This window comes from Amia ocellicauda, chromosome 8 (genome assembly GCF_036373705.1).
Source record: "Amia ocellicauda isolate fAmiCal2 chromosome 8, fAmiCal2.hap1, whole genome shotgun sequence".
Taxonomy (NCBI): domain Eukaryota; kingdom Metazoa; phylum Chordata; class Actinopteri; order Amiiformes; family Amiidae; genus Amia; species Amia ocellicauda.
Window position 1 is genome coordinate 4,797,063 of NC_089857.1, and position 19,520 is coordinate 4,816,582.

General features: G+C 36.2%; 1 protein-coding gene across 7 annotated transcripts in view; it reads left to right on the forward strand.

Annotated features, from left to right (window-relative positions):
* Positions 1-19,520, forward strand: part of LOC136755355 (myocyte-specific enhancer factor 2C) — an 82,861-nt gene that overhangs the window by 21,741 nt on the left and 41,600 nt on the right. For all 7 annotated transcript variants that reach the window (XM_066711875.1, XM_066711874.1, XM_066711876.1 and 4 more), the window contains one exon: positions 15,353-15,539. In XM_066711875.1, coding sequence (XP_066567972.1) covers positions 15,486-15,539 — 54 coding nt within the window. In that variant the 5' untranslated portion in view covers positions 15,353-15,485. The remainder of the gene's footprint in view (positions 1-15,352; positions 15,540-19,520) is intronic.

A 19,520-nucleotide genomic window follows, 5' to 3' on the forward strand; every position in this document is an offset into this window, starting at 1 on the left:
CCTACAGAAATAGCTCAGCCATGAGACTGACTTTTGTGCATGTGTGAGTGTGTGAATCATATACTGTTGTTGTTTGGGGTAAAAAGTTCATTATTTTATTTTTATAACTCTGCTCCATTTACACACAACTTTATAAATAGAAAAGGAAATGTGAGCAGTTATGTAGATACCTGAAGTAGTTATGGCTGGGTTTCCAACAATTCCTGAGTTTTCATGCAGTCCGACTGACATTTTGCAAACTATTTATTTCTAGCATTTTGGAATGGAATGCATAGCTACTTTTTTCAAGTAATAATAATCATCATAATTCATCACACCAAATACATATTTTTGCTAATCTGATTTGTTTAATGTATATAATTTATATATAATATAAGTACATTTTCTGGTCATTATACATTTTAATAAAAATAAAAATCAGAAAGTTAAATTAATGCTAATTTCTGGACTTTCACAAAACTAAAAACAAAACTTTCTAGACTTTCACAGCAAAAATGTTTCAAATTAACCAGTGAAGCCTGCACTGAACTGGAAATACATAATTAGCAGAAAAAATTTAATAGTGAGTCTGAAACAGAAACAAGAAAAGCTCATAGTAAAGCAGCAAAGCGATTTGATTTTCCTCATGCTCTTGAAAGATGGTTTCATTTGTCATCAGGTGTGAACAGATTAACTGTATGGCCATTCTTTTGAACATAGATATATAAAAGCTGAGCATAAAAAAAATAATGTCTCTCCTTGATTTCAGTGTTAGCAAGGCAAAGCGACGTAAAAGAAATATACATGAATAGTCTGCCTCCTGTGCTTGTGAGGTTGTCCTGGTATAGTACTACCATACTGCACTGTGTTCAACTGCACTAAACATCTTGATGAGGTTTGACTGGCATTGTGCCCTGTTTCATCTGTGAGATTTTTTTTCTTTTCTTCACATCAGTGTAAAACTGGGCCGTTCCCTCTAAGATTGTCTCCTTTTAGAAGAAGCTCACATTCACACACCCAAAAAGATTACAAGTTTGGGTGGCTAAAAATATAGATGCTAGTGTTTAACATCACAGTCCTATGTATTTAACCCCTGCAGAAGCAACTTTTTGATCTACAGGATGCTTTGTGTTACCGAGTTTGGTTTTTCGAAAAGCCTTTTCTTCAGTGGTGTGTTAGTTTAATGCAGTTAAATATAATTTATTACCACAGATGGTGCTTTTTTACGTGTTTATTGTAAATGTTTTTCTCAGTGTTTGTGTCGTTTTTTGTTTTGTTTTGTTAAGGTGGTATAAGTAATTTTGCAATGGAAACTTCTCCCATGTTCCCAATGCTCTGTAGATTTCCTGTGGAGGTTTAATATAATTAACGATATGGCATGATAAGGAAAAAAAGAAAAAACTGGCTTTAATCTCAGCTTCTTGCTTGTTTTTCCTGTCTTGTGGACCCAAGCTTCAAACGTCTGCTTCTGTTTTCTTTTCACACCTGTAGCCGGGCGAGAGCCAAGGTAGAAAGCCTGGCTACCAGCCTTCTCTGTAGTAGGGTTGTACTGAGTTGCCGTAATGTCAATTTGAGCCAAGGAAATACTTTGTTTTTATATGACAGTCAGTTAAAAGTTAATAATAATTATCATCATTATAAAGTGGAATAAATAAATCAAGGTAGGGCTGGGCTATTTTAAATAATTTCTGTAAAAGTTAATTTAGTTTAAAAATGCTGCTTCTAAACTATTAGTAAAGTAATCTAAAGTAATTAATTCCAGGTGTGCCGAGACTGGGATGGTAAGGATGGGGCCACACAACAGTTAATTTTTGTGGCCCCACTATGGGTTGCTTTACTATTTCTCATGCACCTCTTTTTTCTGTAGGATCACAGGACATGACAAGAATTTGCAAATACTATTCAGTAGCACCCTTTGAATTAGTGTGCACTCATATCCCTCCTGACTTTGAAATAAAGGGGTGGAGTTTAGTGCGGTAGGAGGAGTTACCTAATTTTAGTCATTTTTACTGGCACATACTCTACACATTTTGGGGTTCAAAATGGTCTGGTTTGCCCCCAAGGTTATTGCTCAATCCACATTTTGATCATATTGAAGGTCATTTTTTAAAGTTGTCATATTTTAAAACAAAGTCACGAAATGGAGTCTTGCACCTAGAAAGGTCTGGGGAAAACAGGACCTTCCTCTTTCAGGGTATGTCTGTGCCACTGAAAATTTGGCATCATTATGAATACATTAACCATTAGTGTCGTTATTTTACCTTGTACTAAAAATGAATTTATAGCCTGAGGGTTTATGGAATTTGTTTGTACAACAAAAGCATTTTTCTGAAATGTTTCTTGTTTTGCGTATAGCACATAAGTTTACTGTTCTCTTCTGTAATGAACGGCATAATTCACTGCTGTTCACTTAGCAGAGGACTCCATAATCTTTTTTTTTTTTTTTTTATCTAGGGCATCTTAGCAAAGAAAAAGGAACCAAGGGTAGGAAGATTTCCAGCAGAACAGCAATAGCTACTTTGCTTTCTGCTGTTGTATGGGAAATATAGAGTAGTATGCTATATTAATAGGTTTATGGGAGCTTAATTTGATCAGCATGTCAGTTTTAAATGCCTTTTTTAACACTATGTGCCTTATAATTCTGGTATAATGCTGGTATGCAGAAATTTGATGACCCAGTTTCCAGTCATAAGCAAGAAAAAAAAACATGCAAAACTGAAAACAACAAATATTATGTTAAAAGTACATTTGTGAATGTTATTTTTGTAAAAACAAACAAACAATAAAAGTACTTTCCCTTTATGAAGTCTTCTGTTTTTGACACAAATAACAAAATAAAACCCTGGAAATGAAAAACAGCATGCTGCCTCATATACACAGAAGCTCTGTAGATTAATTATACGTGTAATTAAATGTTTCTTTGTGATAATGCATAGCTGGAATGGGCCGGGAATGCATGTTGTAGAAGAGCCAGGTCTTTTGGAAAGCCGGGAAGAGTTTGAACTGTTTTCATTTTTCAGCAGTATGGTTATTATTAAGATAAATACATTATTTTGTGTTTGTATTATTAGTGCCCAGCTATTTGCCCACCAGTATCTGAATGGAAAAAAACTCAGCGGAGCTCAGAGCAACATGTTTTGCTATCATTAGCCAGGGGACAGTGGAGGTTATGTGAATGTTGCAGCTGCAAGGAGAGTCCTGGGATTTGGAAACTCAAGTCAGATTGTAATCCTGCATTTCGTGGCTGTTGTAGCAAATCCTGGAAACCCCCTATGCCTCCCACACCAAAAAATAAAGCTAACGGTTATTTAGATTCACTGCTTTTATCATAGGGTTAAGGAATTTTGTTTTGTTTTGGTTTTGATGATGATGATGATGATGATAATTTTCTTAATAATAGTAAAAATATTAATATAAAGTGATCTGAAAAGAACAGCCAAAAGATGTCAAACAGAATAGCAAGAAGCAGAGACTGGAACTTTTTTTTTTTTCCCAAGACTGTTTTTATTGAGTTTCAGAAAGCAAAAACAAAACTTGAGTAACTCAATTCTTTATCTGACATTCAGTGGCAGCACGACAAAGTCAAACTTTCCTGTCACCACTAAAGATCATATACAGCATAAAATCTGACGCAGCTGTGAAAAATATACTGCAAAGGAAGTTATGCAAATTATTTTGTGCCTGACACCATATCGAACAACAAGGCATGAAAAGCATGAAACATCACACGGTTCCTTTACAAAAGAGAAGAGCCGAAGATTTAAAAATAAGGGGAATAAAATATTACCAAGTCGTGGAACTTTTCAGAAACTCAGCACTTGTTCAACAACAACGGCAGAATAATTTATGTTGTGATTTACTGTAGATCCAACTTCGGTTTGGGAGGCTTAAAAAAAAAACTAACACACTTGGCAGTCTTAACCATCCCAGAAGGCTACCTCTAGCACAATGAAGCTCACAAACATCTGAAAAAAAATACACAAAACGAGAGTAGTGATTTTGGCAAAGAGGTCAGCTTTTTATGATACAGTGTGGCGTAGTGAAGTCATCTTCAGTGATAAGAGGGTTTCTGCCAAGCTGTGACTGCAAACCCCAAAATGATGCGGAGTAATTTAATATTTGTTATTTTCTGAAACGGTTAAGTAGTAGCGAGTATTATCAGATGAACCATCTTTCTGCCTCGGTTGAGGTTTCTTTGAAAGCTCTGCAGTTTTGATTTTCTGCAGCTGTGCAGGGTCTTTAATCATGTACTATCTTTTTTGGAGCATTTTTTTCCCTTAACATATGTTAATTGGCTGCTTTCTGTGACAAATTATGAGCACTTACTTTGATGAGGTTCAACTGTGATCATGTTGGAGTTGAGTACGTACAGTTTCCAGCCCCTGCTGGTTCCTCAAACCACTACAAACATCCGTACGTCACTGTTCTGCTGAGTAATGAAAGGATTGGGGTTGGCCTTGGTGGATTTTTTTTATTTTTTCCAAAAAGGGGTGTAATGAAGGATCTATAGCTTAGGCGGACTGTTTCAGTATTTTACAATTCACAATATATAACGGGCTGGAATCAAGGGGGTGTAAAGTAGAGTAGACTTTCGGTATCATGAACCTGACCACCTTTTTATTTTATTTTATTTTGCAGAACTAACATATGCACTCAAACAGCTCCTATGGCAAGGTAGACATATTTTTGATCTAAACAAAATAACAAGATCATTGCCAGCAGGAAAAGCAACCAGGTTTTAATTATTTATCCGCCAAATGTTGCACTGTTAATTTCTACTTGTAAAACCAACAAAACGTTTTTTAACCTTGCACAAACCGTTTATGCAGCAAATTAAGTTAATGATAGGCAGGTAGTATAAGTTTACGTTTCTATCAGCTCTTTGAAGATACGGTATGTTCTTGGTTATGTCAACAGAAAAAGTTAGTAGGTCAGGAAAATTTGATTGGAGCCCCAACCTTCAAGCTTACTAACTTTTCTTGTTACGCTGAAAAGATTTCAGCTTGATTTGAGGAGCGTATCAGTGGTGGATTTCCGTCATTTTCTAAAATGTGGCCTTTTTTATAATCTTATAATAATTTATATATTTTTTTTAATACAGAATCTAAACCATTTGGATTTTGATGTTAAGCAACACTACCATATAAAGGATCTTCGGTTACTCGGCCTGTTTTGAAAATTCCTATAAAAGACTAATTTGTTAAAGACTTTGGCTGACATTTTGTGGGCTAGCCAATATCATGGAATAATCACAGCTGTTTAATATACAGATGAGGAATAAATAGTGTTAAACTAGCAATATATTATTTCTGACATGTGCATGTCCAGCCATTTGTTTTGTATTTATTCATTTTCTAAATGTTTTTTAGCAGCCATTATTTTTTTATGGTTTCTGAGCTTAGTACAGTATTTATTAGCGAAACAGCGTTTGGAATATTTGTCCCATTTGTTCTTCAAAACTCTACCAAGGGATCTCTGTGTTGCTCAAGCTGGAGCTGTTTGTGTAAAAGGAGCCAGATGTGAACAGAAACTACTGCAGCCCCATGGGGTCATTTTTAATTCTGCTCTTGCCTGTAACTCTGCACGTTGTTGCTGGACTAGGGATCTTTGCGCACCTGCCTGATTTATTGATGAGGCTGTGGAAGATGGCATGGGAACCCTTCCACTAGTGAACATATGTGGAAAAATTGGAGCAGAAATTAAGGTTAAAAAGGTTAAATCAATATGTTCTGGTCTACTAGTACATGTTTGAAGCTTAGTACTTTTGATGTGAATTGGGTGGAGAGAAATACCAACACATATCTATAGGAAATATATACTTTAGTTAAGAAATACAATAAAGGCACATTTCATGAAGATTCCAATATAAGATTTAAAAACAAACTAATGCTTACTTTCGTTTAAAAAAGTTAGCCTTTTCTCACGAAATGATAAATAGATAGAAGTAACAATAAAACGCGAATGAAGCAAAATTTGTTCTACATTCTCCGAAACTGCTGCTCGATTACAGAAACCAATTCAGCATACTTCCTCTTATGTGCTTTTGGCCATCTTCCCTCTGAGGGCTGAAAAAAAACACGGTAAAAGTTTAACACGCAATTGTTTTATTAAGTCGAATTCATATGAAACAATTATGTGGGATGCTTTGCAAAATTGGGTGCCACGAAAAAATAAAAAATAAATAAAGGAACTTGAATTTGTGAGGTCTGTAAGCCTTGAGGCCTAATTGGGGCCAGTAGGGAACATTTAATAATTGCTGTCAGAAGATCAAATTTAATTCTCTTTTTCACAGGACCGCTGCGGGGTACAGTTAAACAAATTGTCATCTGAGATTTAAAAATGAACAAAGCTTTAATTAGGCTGATTAGGATGCTGGAAAAGTGAGATGAACTAATCGGAGGATCATCTAACCATACAACTCAGCCTCCAAACCTCTTTTGTTCTAGATTAAGCTCTGGGTGAACATTCCAAACATTACGGAGCATTGTCAGTTTCAGTCAGATAACATAATTAGGTGAATGTTATTTTGTCTTATGAAGTCTTTGCGACTCGGGCATGAGATGAAAATGGTGATAAACTGCTTTGAAAGGTTTTAGTTTTAAGACGTGTTTTTTAATTATATTTATTTGTATTTAATTTTGTATCTGTGTCTAGAAAGTCGACTGGGTATTTCCTGAAATGGTGCATGTTCTTCATTTGCCCATGATCGCAGTGTGACTTCGCAGGGTCAAAGATAGACACTCACACTCCCGCCGAGGTTGTGCAGACGATTTCGGAGTCCTGCTGTGCATTTCTGCGCAGTGGTTACACCTGGGCTCGAGTAGGCAGGCTGTGATGAGAGATAGTGGTTTCACACGCGCTAACAGACAGCACATGGGTTTACCTCTGCGGTAAACACCCCCAGACTTGCAGAAGAAAGTCCCTTCAGGACACCAGGGGTGATGTCAGCCTGTCAGGCGACAGAGCTGGGGAGAAGGTGCAATTGATGGTGATTAGCGGCGGCACCGTAGATTTGTTGCGGTATCCCATGTTTGATTAATGCGTGGCCTGCAGATACAAGGTGAAAATTGCCTATTGTTCCTAGGGCTGGAGTCAGCGTTTTGTGTGAATGTTATGTCAAAAAGTGTATTGCAAATAATTCTGATGTGATAACCCTTCTTTAGGCATTTATTTGTTTTAATGCTTCACTTTTAATTCCCTGAAAATATGTTAGGATTATTCATTTTCAACATTTGAGGCTCATCCATCAGTTCTTTGCTTTGGTTTCCCTGTGACTACATGTGCCTTTATGTTTCAGAGACCGTTGGCCCACTTGTACAGTTCAGTAACCTTCTTTCAAGCCATTTTCTCTTCAGCCATGTGTTTTTAAGCCTCCTTAAGCAGATAGCATTTCATCACATGTACACGCTGTGAAGCTGTGGTCTTCTGTGTTCTGGACTTAAAGAATTAGATGGTTAAGTCCCTTCTTGAGTCAAACCATGCCCAGAAGAACATGCACGGTAGATGTCTCAGCGTTGCGATGAAACAATAATTGTGTAAAACAATGGGTCGTGGGCAGAAGGTCATTGCATCAAAATATATTGCAAACAGACAGTATATTAGGTAGCTCTGTTAGTGTTACAGCTGGATTCAAACGCTTTTTCTCCAGATCAGTTGACATTATGTTTCATCTCCTTTTGTCCTTGGGAAATTCTGAGAGGGGAATGGAAAGAGAGGGGATCTCAGCTGTCACCATTACTGCTCTGAGTGATACATTTCCCTTGTTGCCACTGCTCTACAGACCTGCAGCTGTCTCCAACCAGACAAAAGCGGTGGTAACATCACTTCAGAGCTCTCCCAGTGCATAAAACGAAGATAGTTTTCTTTTTTTTTTCTTTTTTTTTAAAGCATAAGTTTTAACGAGTTTTCTCATTCTTTAAAGAAGTGAAGGCGACATATCTCTGTCTGTGGCTCTATTGAGAGATGTAATTAGATCCGGCAGCATTATCTTTAAAATTAAATTTGAGAGTATTGCTGTTTTAATAAATTAATTTAATGTGCAAACTTTAACATGGGAACTTTAACATTTCATTCATGCATTCAGTTGGGTATAGCTGATTTTACGTAGGTGTAAAATTAACCTATTGAAGGAAAATGTGTGAAACTACTAGACTACATTGAGGTGTTTCAATCTATGTATTATTTTATATATATATATATATATATATATATATATATATTAACAATTTCTGTTTTATAGGCAGAACTAATTGTTTAAATGTACATATCCGGGGCATTGCATATCTTATTAAATAGGATTACAATGAGAAATGTTAAAAAAAAAAAAAAAATCAAAGTTTGGGGTTTTGGATTGAAATTTGAAAAGATGACTAAGACACAAGTAATGAAAAGCCTGCAACCTACACAAGTTTTAAGGCAGAGTGCCCTCTTTCTGTTTTTATGTGCTATGAAGACTAGTGTAAGTTGAAAGGAATGCACTTTTGAAAAATACATAAGCAATTTAAGCAAGTGATCCCTTTCAGAATTATTTAACCAGTTTTGCTGTCGATCAGAGGAGAAGCGAGTAAAAGCATCCCAGTTCAGCTTCTGAAAGAGCGCCCTGTAATGCATAAATAAAAACTTGCTTTTTTCCTAATGCTTTAATCTACCATAGGACCTCAAAAGAGCTATTCACAGAATTTAGTGCAACAGAAATCCAGTTCATCCATAATTTCACACATTCAGTCATAACGTCTTCGGTTATACTAAGGGAAATTTGCTGCAGTAAACAGGCTTCGTGATAAAGAAGTCTTCAGTCTTTATAACCGGGAATGTTTTTTGCACAGAAAATTAAAGAACATCTCGCTGTGCATCTCATGTCAAGGAGTTTCACAGTTACATGCAAATATGTTACAGTTACAAGAGCAAAGGCACAAATGAAACCATTTGAATTCGTCAGGCTTACATTTGGGAGCTCTCTGCAGCGCACACACTTTGTCTTTGCACAGTGTTGGGACATTCCTCTGTGCTGAAACATTTACAAAAACAGTGAAACAGATCCACTTATTTTTTGGTTTATTTTGTGTGTCATTCCATGTATGTTTAAAATCTCTTTATTAAAGCACCTACTTTCAATGCGGCACTCATTTTAAATCAACTTATTTTGCATTACACAAAAAAAATATAAGCCATCAGCAGTCATAGATAAGGAGCAAGTTGCTAGTAGCAGAAATAAACCTTTATGGAGGACAAGGCTAAGACTAATACAGATGTGTATTTGTTGATTGATTGATGGATTGATAAATAGAAAGTTAAATTAGTGTTTACAGGGATTCATGTGAAATGTATGTCTCATACAATAGTTTTTTCTGGTGGCCCCTGATTGACATTTATCAGAAGAAGACAGTTTGTGGATCATAGTAGCAGGAGCAGATTCAGACAGTTTTTGCTTGGGGAGAAGGAAGTGGGGGAGTTTTGGTTCCCATTTTGCACTTTCTGGAACAGTTTAGGGAAGGAAGCACCTTTACACCTTTTATTGTTTGTGGTTTCTGATGTCACATCCTTCCGTGACCACTCTGTGCATGTTTCCTGCCATTCTGTCAGCCTGCGCTAAGCTGATGGGGGGTAAAGGGGCTGCAGGGAGCTCTGAAGCTGTTGTCCAGTGGACTCGCTTCCTACTTTGGAGTCAAATCATCAGTCTGTCAGCACTGCCAAAAACTGCAGAGTCCTCAGAACTATGCCAATTGAAAGTTCCTCTTTTGCTTAGTAAGGACTCTTGTGTTTTTTTCAATTATTTGTTTGTTTATTTTTTTTATGATTTATTGGATAAAGGTACATGGCAGGAAAATATTTCGTACACCTTTCTTCTTGCTATTTTTAATGTATGTGTTCAAAACGAGAAAGAGAAAAAGTACCGGGTGATTTGAATATAAGGAGGCAGGCATATGGTTAGTCTTCGAATGGTTGTTTCACATTTAGTACAGCGATGCATTTTCTTTCAGGTGCTTAACTCTGTATTGCATTATCCCTATATTTAGAGAGAATCATCTGAAAACCTACATTAACTACAAAGAGTTAAGATCATAGGTTAAGAGGTTTTAGGTCACTTTTCCTGTGTCACATGGACATGCATAGGACACATGGTTCCTAGCTATTCGTCACCGTCAGTATCTTACTTAGGCAGGCAGCGTAAAAGCTGGAAGTTAAGATCCACTGACTGTAATGACATTAGGCGTTCGAGAAGCTGACACATGCTCGGTGCGATGCTGTTCTTTTCTGCACTTCCACAAATTCCCCAAGATAAACAGCTGTGCTGCAAAAGAAAAATAAGTGACATTAAAGAAACCTGTAACTATATAAATTACAGTTTTCAAAGTGTTTCAGGATTACATCGGAAGACGTATGTGCGGAATCGTACACGTAGAATCGCCATCCATATTCAGATTGTTCGGATCCTAAATAAACTGTTAAATGGGTTGTTTTCTTTTTTCTTCAAGGAAATGAGAGTATTTAAAAAGAGTGAGAGTTTATTTAATGTATCGTACACCTCCTAAAAGGTTTACTTACTGTACTGTAATATGTTATTTCAAATCCTTATAACCGCATTTCCTATGAGGATAGAGGATACTGCCTTTTTTCAAATGTATGTTATTACTAAATGCATTGCAGATGTGTAAAAGAAAAAGGCATGCAGTAGCAGTAATGACCCAGTAAAGTTCTAGGAAAAACATCACAAATCTTGGTGTAATCAATCATCTTCTGATACATTAAGGTTAAGCTCCAGAATTTGTAACGGTTACTGAAAAAGCATTTAAAAAATAAAATAAAATAAAAAAAGAAGGTGGGACGAGATTTGAGATCCTGCTGTCTGTGCTAATAGCTGAAAGAAAGGCAGCATCATCATGATAAATTAACTGTATGCAAACAAGGCCCTTAGCTTAATGTCATGTAATAATAAAAAAACTACAACTGAAAAATATCTATCATTCTTCTTCCTTAGTTATAAACGCATATTGTGATTCATATGCACAAGCAGAAAGGAAGAACTGAAACCCGGGCAAAATCGGAAACCTTTTTTCTTTTTTCTTTTTAAAAGTTTGGGTTTACGGCAAGCAACCTCAATTTTGTTTTCCTCTTTCATTTGTTTCATTCGTTCTTTTTTCCCAAGAGCTAAACGTTAAGCTAACTTCACATGAACTTAGTATTTGTTTAAGAATGAAGAAAAACATAGCAAGTGAGAGAAGACTAATTTAGAAAACACCCAAAAAAAGATACACCACAAATGTGTGTTGACCCTTCACAGCATTTCTTTGGTTCCAGGGCTGTTAAAATGCGAGACAGCGGTACACTACATCATTAGATCTGAGAGGTGGCGCTTGTGTGTACATATATATTTAGTTATTTATTTTTCCTGTTATGGAAAGAAATTAAAGATTTGATGAACAGGTGGGAGGGACGCAAGCACGCTTTTTTTGGCCGCTTGCAAAGCTCTTGTCCTCTTCTCTGCGTCTCATTCATGTGCGAGATCCTGATCTCTAAAGCAGCAAACCACATCTAATAGCCACCCTTCCTGACCTTCCAGCCATCCTGGTGACAGCAGCTTATACACGAGTGTGCCGCAGTAAGCTGATAGTGCCATCAGGTTGAGCTCAAAGAAAGAGAAAAACAAATTTCTTCCATATGCATTTGTGGTGGATTAGTGTATTGGCTTACTGCTTCAGGGAAAGCCAGTTAGCCTCTTCTGACTCCTGCATGTGCTGGGGTCTAGATCCTTTATTTCCTGTACACAGCCCAGACAACTCAACAAACAAGTTCCATCCTGGTATGTTTTTAGTTTTCCAGCAAACCTTATTTTATATAAGAATAATGAATATATTGATGTTGTTTTACAGATTTTATTAATTTACTTTTATTATGTTCTAAATGTATACTGTTTTCCATATTGCATCGGTGCAGGGTCCCTGTATAAGCTAATTTGATTAGATTAGTTTTATTAAAAATTTATACTCTTAATTAGTTAGTTGTGCTACAGTTGATCATAAGGAATTTGTATGTTTTAAGGAATCCTGTGTCATAATGTGGGAAAGATCATACGCATTGGGTTAAGTAGCATTTCACCTCAGCGGCATGGAGTGAGAGCCAAATCTGGGATTAAATGTTCAGGACATCGGCTTACTGTTATGTAAGGTGTTGTAGGAATATGTTGGCATTGTGTGCAGAAGTGACATTAATGGAGGAATTCTCTGGGCTGCAGAGGGGGAATGTGTGGCTGCCTTACAAGATTTGAGGTACAGTTATTGATACATAGCATTTGATTGTGATTTGATATGGAGCTAAAGTGAGTGGTTATAGTTTACTTAATTTTGTCAGTTGGAGTACATTAATTATGCATCGTACGGCACTTTATTCTCTGTGGTGACTACACCTACAGCTGTAAATGCAGTAGCAATAAATAAAATATTAATAGATGTTGTGCTAAGTGATAGGACTTTTACATCTTTTTAAAGAAACCTAATAAATTAAACTGTTGAAAACAACTTGAACGGTTGTGTCAAAAAATATATATATATTTAACGTGAAAGCAATTTCATTATTCATCTTACAAATCTCTTGGCATTGGAATATTTGTATGTAGTATCATTATCCAAAATCATTTTGGTTATGGGAGACAAAATTAAAGTACTGCATTTAGCCCAGTGTTGGTCACATACGTGCAGTGAAAAAGAAACGTATTTACTTTAAAGAAAAAGGAATATGTTGCGTAATACATTTGAAAATCACATTCCTGAAATATTTTGAAAAGCACTGCATTATTAAAAAGTAAAATAACAACACATTGTGTAATTTGTATAGTTGTATTACACACAGTATTTTTTCTGAATTGGACAATCTTAAGATGCAAAGCAAACAAATACACAAGCATTTCAAATGTTGGGTATTCCTAAAAAAACAAAGGTAACCAAAAGCGCCCAACTCATACCAGAGAAACTATTAGAAATAGTTTCAAAGATACAAAAACAAGACTAGTTGCCACAAGGACTTCAAATTCAGTAGAAAAAAGGGAAATGCATCTGAATGAGCAGGGTATCATCCGTACTTAGGAAAATACACAAATGTCAGTGTAAATTATGTGTCCGAATGCACACACAAGCTTGAGAGGTGATTTGACAACATCTCTTGAATGATGTGTTGTATATTTAATTCCACAAACAGGGCCTTTAGTTCACAAGGAGACAAAAGGCACACAATGGAGAAAAGTGAACTGTCCCAGCTGTCATGCATTATGGCAGTGCCACCATTACTTTCAGTGGAGATTAGAAGCTTCTGCACGGTTGAGGAAAAGTACCGAAATGCTAAACAAAGACAATAAATACGACTTTCTGAAATTATACCTCAGGGGTCATGGGCTTACACTACAGAGCTCTCATATTTTATTATGCCAACAATCTGAAGGCAAAAGGCAATTCAACAAGAAACTATTGTAAGGAAGAAAAGGATAACTTCTAGACTGGGTATTGCAGTCTTTGTGTTTGATCTGACGAAAGCTGTTGGTTCCAGGAAACCCCCCTCCCACTCTCCGAAAGACATTGTGGACATCAAACAACAGGAAAAATAATTCACAGAGCAGCAGATACAAAATAAACAAATACAAAAAGGCGTGATGGAAAGGTAAATTAATCAAAGAAAGGTATCAAAGGTACTGACTTTGAGAGTATGTTTTATGTTGTCTATGAACAGCATCGATATTTGCAATGTAGTAGTTATAAAAACAACTATTTTATAATGTATTAAGAATGATTTTTCACTTAAGAACTTGAGTTTGACATTCATTACAGTGCACATTTCTTATTTTGCTTAATTTATGTGGGAATACTTTGAGAGTCTTTGGCAAAACACTCACTAGTCATTTCCCTTAGCTTTTATTCGAGAAGACAGAGACAATTCATTCAAATCTAATTACGAGATTAATTAAGCAGAATGTAAGCATAACTGTTAAATTTGAGGTACTATAGCTAGTACAACTTATCACAATATTACAGGTAAAAAAACACTCAAAATCCCTTTCGCTGCATACAGTATTTTTTTTTCGGTTCATGAGTTTAGCCTGCACTTACCAGAATGTGTTTATTAACTGGTTGTCGCTGAGAAATCATAAAAACCCTTCAGAAGCGCTGATTTGCCTAAATAGGACACCTAAAGCATCTCTAAGGTAATATATTTCTGAACCAACTCTATTTATTTGCCAAAATAAAAGGTATCACATTATTACAATCTCCTGTGTGTTTTGTTATTAGAAGAAATTATTGCCCACACGTGCAATATGTTATATCTGTGTTGTTGTATTTTATTTTTAATCGTTCTATGTTTTCTTAAACATGATAATTTATAATACACAGCATGTCTTTTGATTGAGACTGAAAAGCGCCTTTGTTTTGGAGAAAGACTTAGCAGTTGTTGTATGTTGTCAAAAGCATCAACGTTCACTTTTATGCGTTTGCCTCAGACACAGCAAATCTGCTTTCCAAAGGAAGAAGGGAAGAAAAATTTTGATCCAAAGGCATTGACAGTTCTCGTATATTAGCAGAGCTTAAATAATGGGCCATTCATTTGCATAATGAGGGACGTTATCACCTCTGCTGTCAAAACACAACATTGTTTTCCCTTCAGAAATGAATTAGCTGGCCTACTTAACACACACCGGTACAGATAGGTTCATTAAAACTAAGATTTACACAATCTTTCATGTGCTTCTTTCATTTAGTTATAAGCATCCTAAGAAAGCCTAAATTAATCTGTAGCAGCAATATTAATTTCACGATGAGAATAAAGCTAAATATAATTTGTGTGTAAAGGCGTAAGTCAAATACGGATAGCGACAACTTCAGGATGACAAAAAAAAGGTGTGTGTGATTTGCTTCTTATTCTCGCAGCAAATAGTCAGTAGGCTGTTGTACTGGATACCTTTAAGACAGAAATCTTTCATTCTAGGGAAAGAATACTACATGCATGGATTTATGATGTGTTTTCTATACAGTATGCTTAACAATATATTTTCTGCACTTTCACACTGATTCTTTCCAGCGGTATAACAGAGGACTAAATCTTCGAATATGCTCTCTGAATCTTCAAGCCGTCGACTTTAAACTGATTAAAAGACACAAAAATGAAGAAGATTAATTTAGGTTTCAGGAGGTTCTAAAAAATGTAAGCATTGTAACAACATGTTTGCTGACACTTTACATTGAAAGGTGACTGGTGATATTTATTTATGAGAAAGTCAATCCTGCCCTCCTTTATTAATACAAACGAGATTTGTATTTCGTGTGCCTGTGAATGATTAGGTCTGCCATTTTTGGGTCTTAACAGCTTTTTTGCTTGCTTCCTTCTGTTCCAGGAGTGAGAGCTGAATTTTGTAAATCGAGGGGAACGAGTGAAGAAAAGAAGGACTGGTTTTGAGGATACTCAAGATAAAGGAAGGAGAAAACATACAGTACTTTGTGGACAAGAGAGAAGAAAAGACGGGGACTATGGGGAGAAAAAAGATTCAGATCACGCGGATTATGGATGAACGTAACAGACAGGTAAGTGGAGTACTTTTTTTTTTTTTTTTTATCCTGGCATTCAACATCAAGGGAATTAGATGTTCTTGTGGGAGCATTTCCCTTGTGGGAGGATTTTAGATGATCACTTCTGAAACAGCACAGTCATTGAATCATCACACTTCACTGTGCGACAATCTTCACACATGAGATCATCTCAGTGGAATATTATACAGTAAATATGGGCACAAATATGTAGCACAAAAAAAGAAGCATTTTATTCAGCTCCTAATGCTTTGAGGGTTTTGCTTGCAATCCTTGAAATGGCTCATCTAGGAAGGAGAGTTGGACTGTCTCGTGGCGCTGTATTGGCGACCCTGATGTTCCTGCAGGTATCGGCCGGTTTGTCTAGAGACTTAGGTGTTGGATTTCCTAAGAAACAATGAGCTCATACACATGACATCATTCTTTAATCTCGAGGGAGGCCGGCAAATGATGCTCGACACACAGCCGGTTTCAGTTTTATGTCTTTGTTTTTTAACCAAGTAAAGACTTTTAACTTCATAGACATTTCCAAATAAGCAAACACCAGAGAAGATGCAATAGGGCCTCAGCTGTTCCGCCAACATGAAACTGCTGCTCTCAGATTGGAGCAAACCTTTGCAGTTTAAGATAACTATGGGCTAGACCAAATCAAAACTTTGCCACTATACAAGAAGCCACTATACTGTTTATAAATAAAAATGAGATGGGGAACAACTTTGTAATTCGTGGTTTACGGGTAGTCAATTTTCTTTATTTGGTTCATCGTTTTCTTTCAATCTATTTTTAATTAATTTCCTGCCAAGTTTAAGTAGTAAACATTTTTCATACAGACATGTAAGTTGGCTCCATATATATATTTTTTTATTCAGGAAAAAAAAAATTGCAATATCTTCATGGAGTTATTCATATTTTTAAGTTTTATAAATGTTTAACAAAATAATCTACACAATAGTTTTTATTTATTTGTTTTGACTGGATTGTGGTCAGTTCATTCATGTAACTTTCTAGAAACTCTTGATGTAATTTCTGTATTAATGTGCCCATCTTTTAAAAAACACTGTTTTTATTCCTTACAACAGGTTTATGAAATATGCATAGGCTTCCAATTGTATGTAAGATTTAAAACAAATCAATTAATTATAAAACTCCAGAAGTTCAGTCAATTATAGATTTTAAAAATATGGACTCCATTAAATGCAAATCTCAAGTGCATGCCTTCTGAATTATTGAGCGCAGTTTGCAGAGGTCTGGTCTGTGGGATCGCTGAAGTAAAAAGGAAAAGAGAAGTCTTGGGAGAGTCTCTCTGCACTTAGGAAAGGGTGTGTCACAATACCACAGCGAATGGCGCAGAAAGGCATTAAGCAAGGTCAGGATTGAGCCACTGTTCTATCATTTTCATCTACAGAGGAGCCTCATGTTCATAAAATGTCTTTTATGCCACATTTGAAGGCTGCAATGCTGTCCATTTGTTATTTGCTCTAAGTGAAATGGTTAAACAACAATCTTTGCCTTGTATCTGATGGAAATCTGGCATGCAAATATGTAAATGTCAATCTGGCAGCTATTAACATTTTAGGAAAACTTCAGTTTGGTGAATCTTGAAGAAGAGAGAAGAAAACAAGACAAAAAACATTTAAAAAAAGTATTTTCCTCTTTTAGTAAATTAGGTCATAATACATTTAGCATAACAGAACTGGTTCTCGAGAATCAGAGTGTGTATACAAATGTAAAGAACTAATGTACTAGAACGATGTATTATTTAGACTTGAACATTGCCATTCTCCTATGACAATATCGTTGGATGTCTGAAGCTTTTGAATGATCCAGACATAATCAGAGTTGCGGCACTTTGTACATTTGAGAAGTCATCGAAAGCAAACCGCGAGGCTGTGACTAGAGAAGAGAGTACGATTTATGACAGGTACAGTATGCGTTTCAGTCCCAACAGGTTGCTTAATGCTTTAGGCACAAACCAGATCGCAATAAGTCTGTCAGAACAAAACCACTATATTTGTTTTAATTGGTTTACAGATTAGAGCAGGGAAGTCAGTGTGAATTATTGAGCCGGATTCACAGTTAACTGTTCTAGTGATAAATTTTTCAGCTAACTAAAAACCTTTCTTCTTTTTCAAAAGGAAATCTGTTATTTTAACCTTTTTAGTATAAGATAATACCATTAAAAAAAAAAACAAATCCGGAAATGCTTCTGTGTGTCTATTTGAAAGGGGTTTTATTTTCACATCAGCTTGCTTGGAGAGTCTCAAATGTGTCAGATTCATATTCAAATAATACAAATAAACTATACAACAAAGGCATTGACAAAGAATAACACATCTGGCAAATAAGGGAAAAGGCAGAGAGGTTTCACATTTTTATTTATCAGTTAAAGCATATTTACAGTTCCTCTTTAAGTGCACTTTTTTTTGTTCTTCAACAAAAATGTGTTTATTTCCTTTATTATTTATGGACATCTAATTAATAAACAACATGATAAATTATGTGTGAGGTAGTTTGGTAAAATCAACAATGGCATTCTGATAGAAAACCTGTAAAGAAACTGTTTCTCTATGTTGCTGCTGACTCAATTAGAAATGACTCTTAATTTATTTTATAATTGCAGAAGTTTGTAAAGACAAGCTGTGCACCATTGTGTGGAACTGTAGGGGTCCACTTCACAAACAGTTATTTTGAAAGCATGCATCTGGTTGAAGTCATTATAATCAAATGAAAATCTTTTTAAACGTGTTTTTACACATTTTTCGAATCACAACTGTGAATTCCAAATCAAGTCATTAGCTGCTTATTTGAAGGCAACATTTTAAAAAGAGTCTTAGATTAGAGAGCTCTTATTACAATCTATTGCCACTTGAGAAAGATCAATGCAAATCCCACGTGGCATTATATATGTTTTTCTAGTCTAGTAGTAGGTATTAGACTCTTAATGTAATCTCTACTGAATTCTGAAAATGATAAAGACCTGTTTATTGCAAAAAATCACTTACATCAGAAATCCAATGCTATAACTGAAGGCATTGTTCAGGATCTCGTAATTATATGCTAATTTTTACATATGCAATACAACTCTGATTATGCCCCATTCCGTCGTCCACCCTGATTATGTTTGATGATGTTCTGGAAATGCCTCTATTGTCTCGTCAGATTCTCGTGTCAGACCAGGGCATGCAGGATCTCGAAGTGATCTTTGGTGGATATTTGTGGGCTTCTTTAACAATCCGAGCAGGAAGTGCTGCGAAGCCGTCGTGCTCGCCTTTGTTAGAATAATAATTCACATCCTGTCAGCGGCTGCTTTCAGAGACACTGCATCCCTCACTTTAGTTCTCCTGCCACTTGAGAGGTCTTAGACAAACACAGGCCCGCTCTCAGTGCAGGAACCGGTGCTGGGGGACGTAGTGTCACAGAGTAGAGATCTTTCCTGTTTCACCCCCGAATAGCTCCAAAACCCCCTTTCATTTTCAACGCTGCGGTTATTTACATGTGGTGGTGCTCAGATCTTTCCAGATAACCTATTTAGTTTTGTCCAGGGGAAGAAAAAAAAAAAGGCAGGAATTATCAGAATACAATTCGTCATCTTCATTTCCTGTGTTATCTGAAATCAGAAGGCACGAGGATTCACTCTTCACAGAATAGCCCTGAGAGTCCAAATACAGTGGGCCAACCACAGTTAAACAAGAGGAAAGGAAGATATATTTCAGAAGGTGGACAATAAAGTTGGGGGTTGAAAAAAAGATTATATATCGTGTTGTCTATCCTCCCACACAGCATGCAAATGTGAACAGTAGTTTTCTCCTCAGAGGCTGCTACAGACTCCTCCGAGCACACAGAGAGGCTGTTACTGCACGCATTGGTTGATTTCCTCTCCGAGCCACACAGGCAGTTTCTGTAATGCGCCGCGGCTCATAGCTTAGACACACGCAAGGGCTCTTATACCATATGAATGCATCACTAATTTCCAAGAAG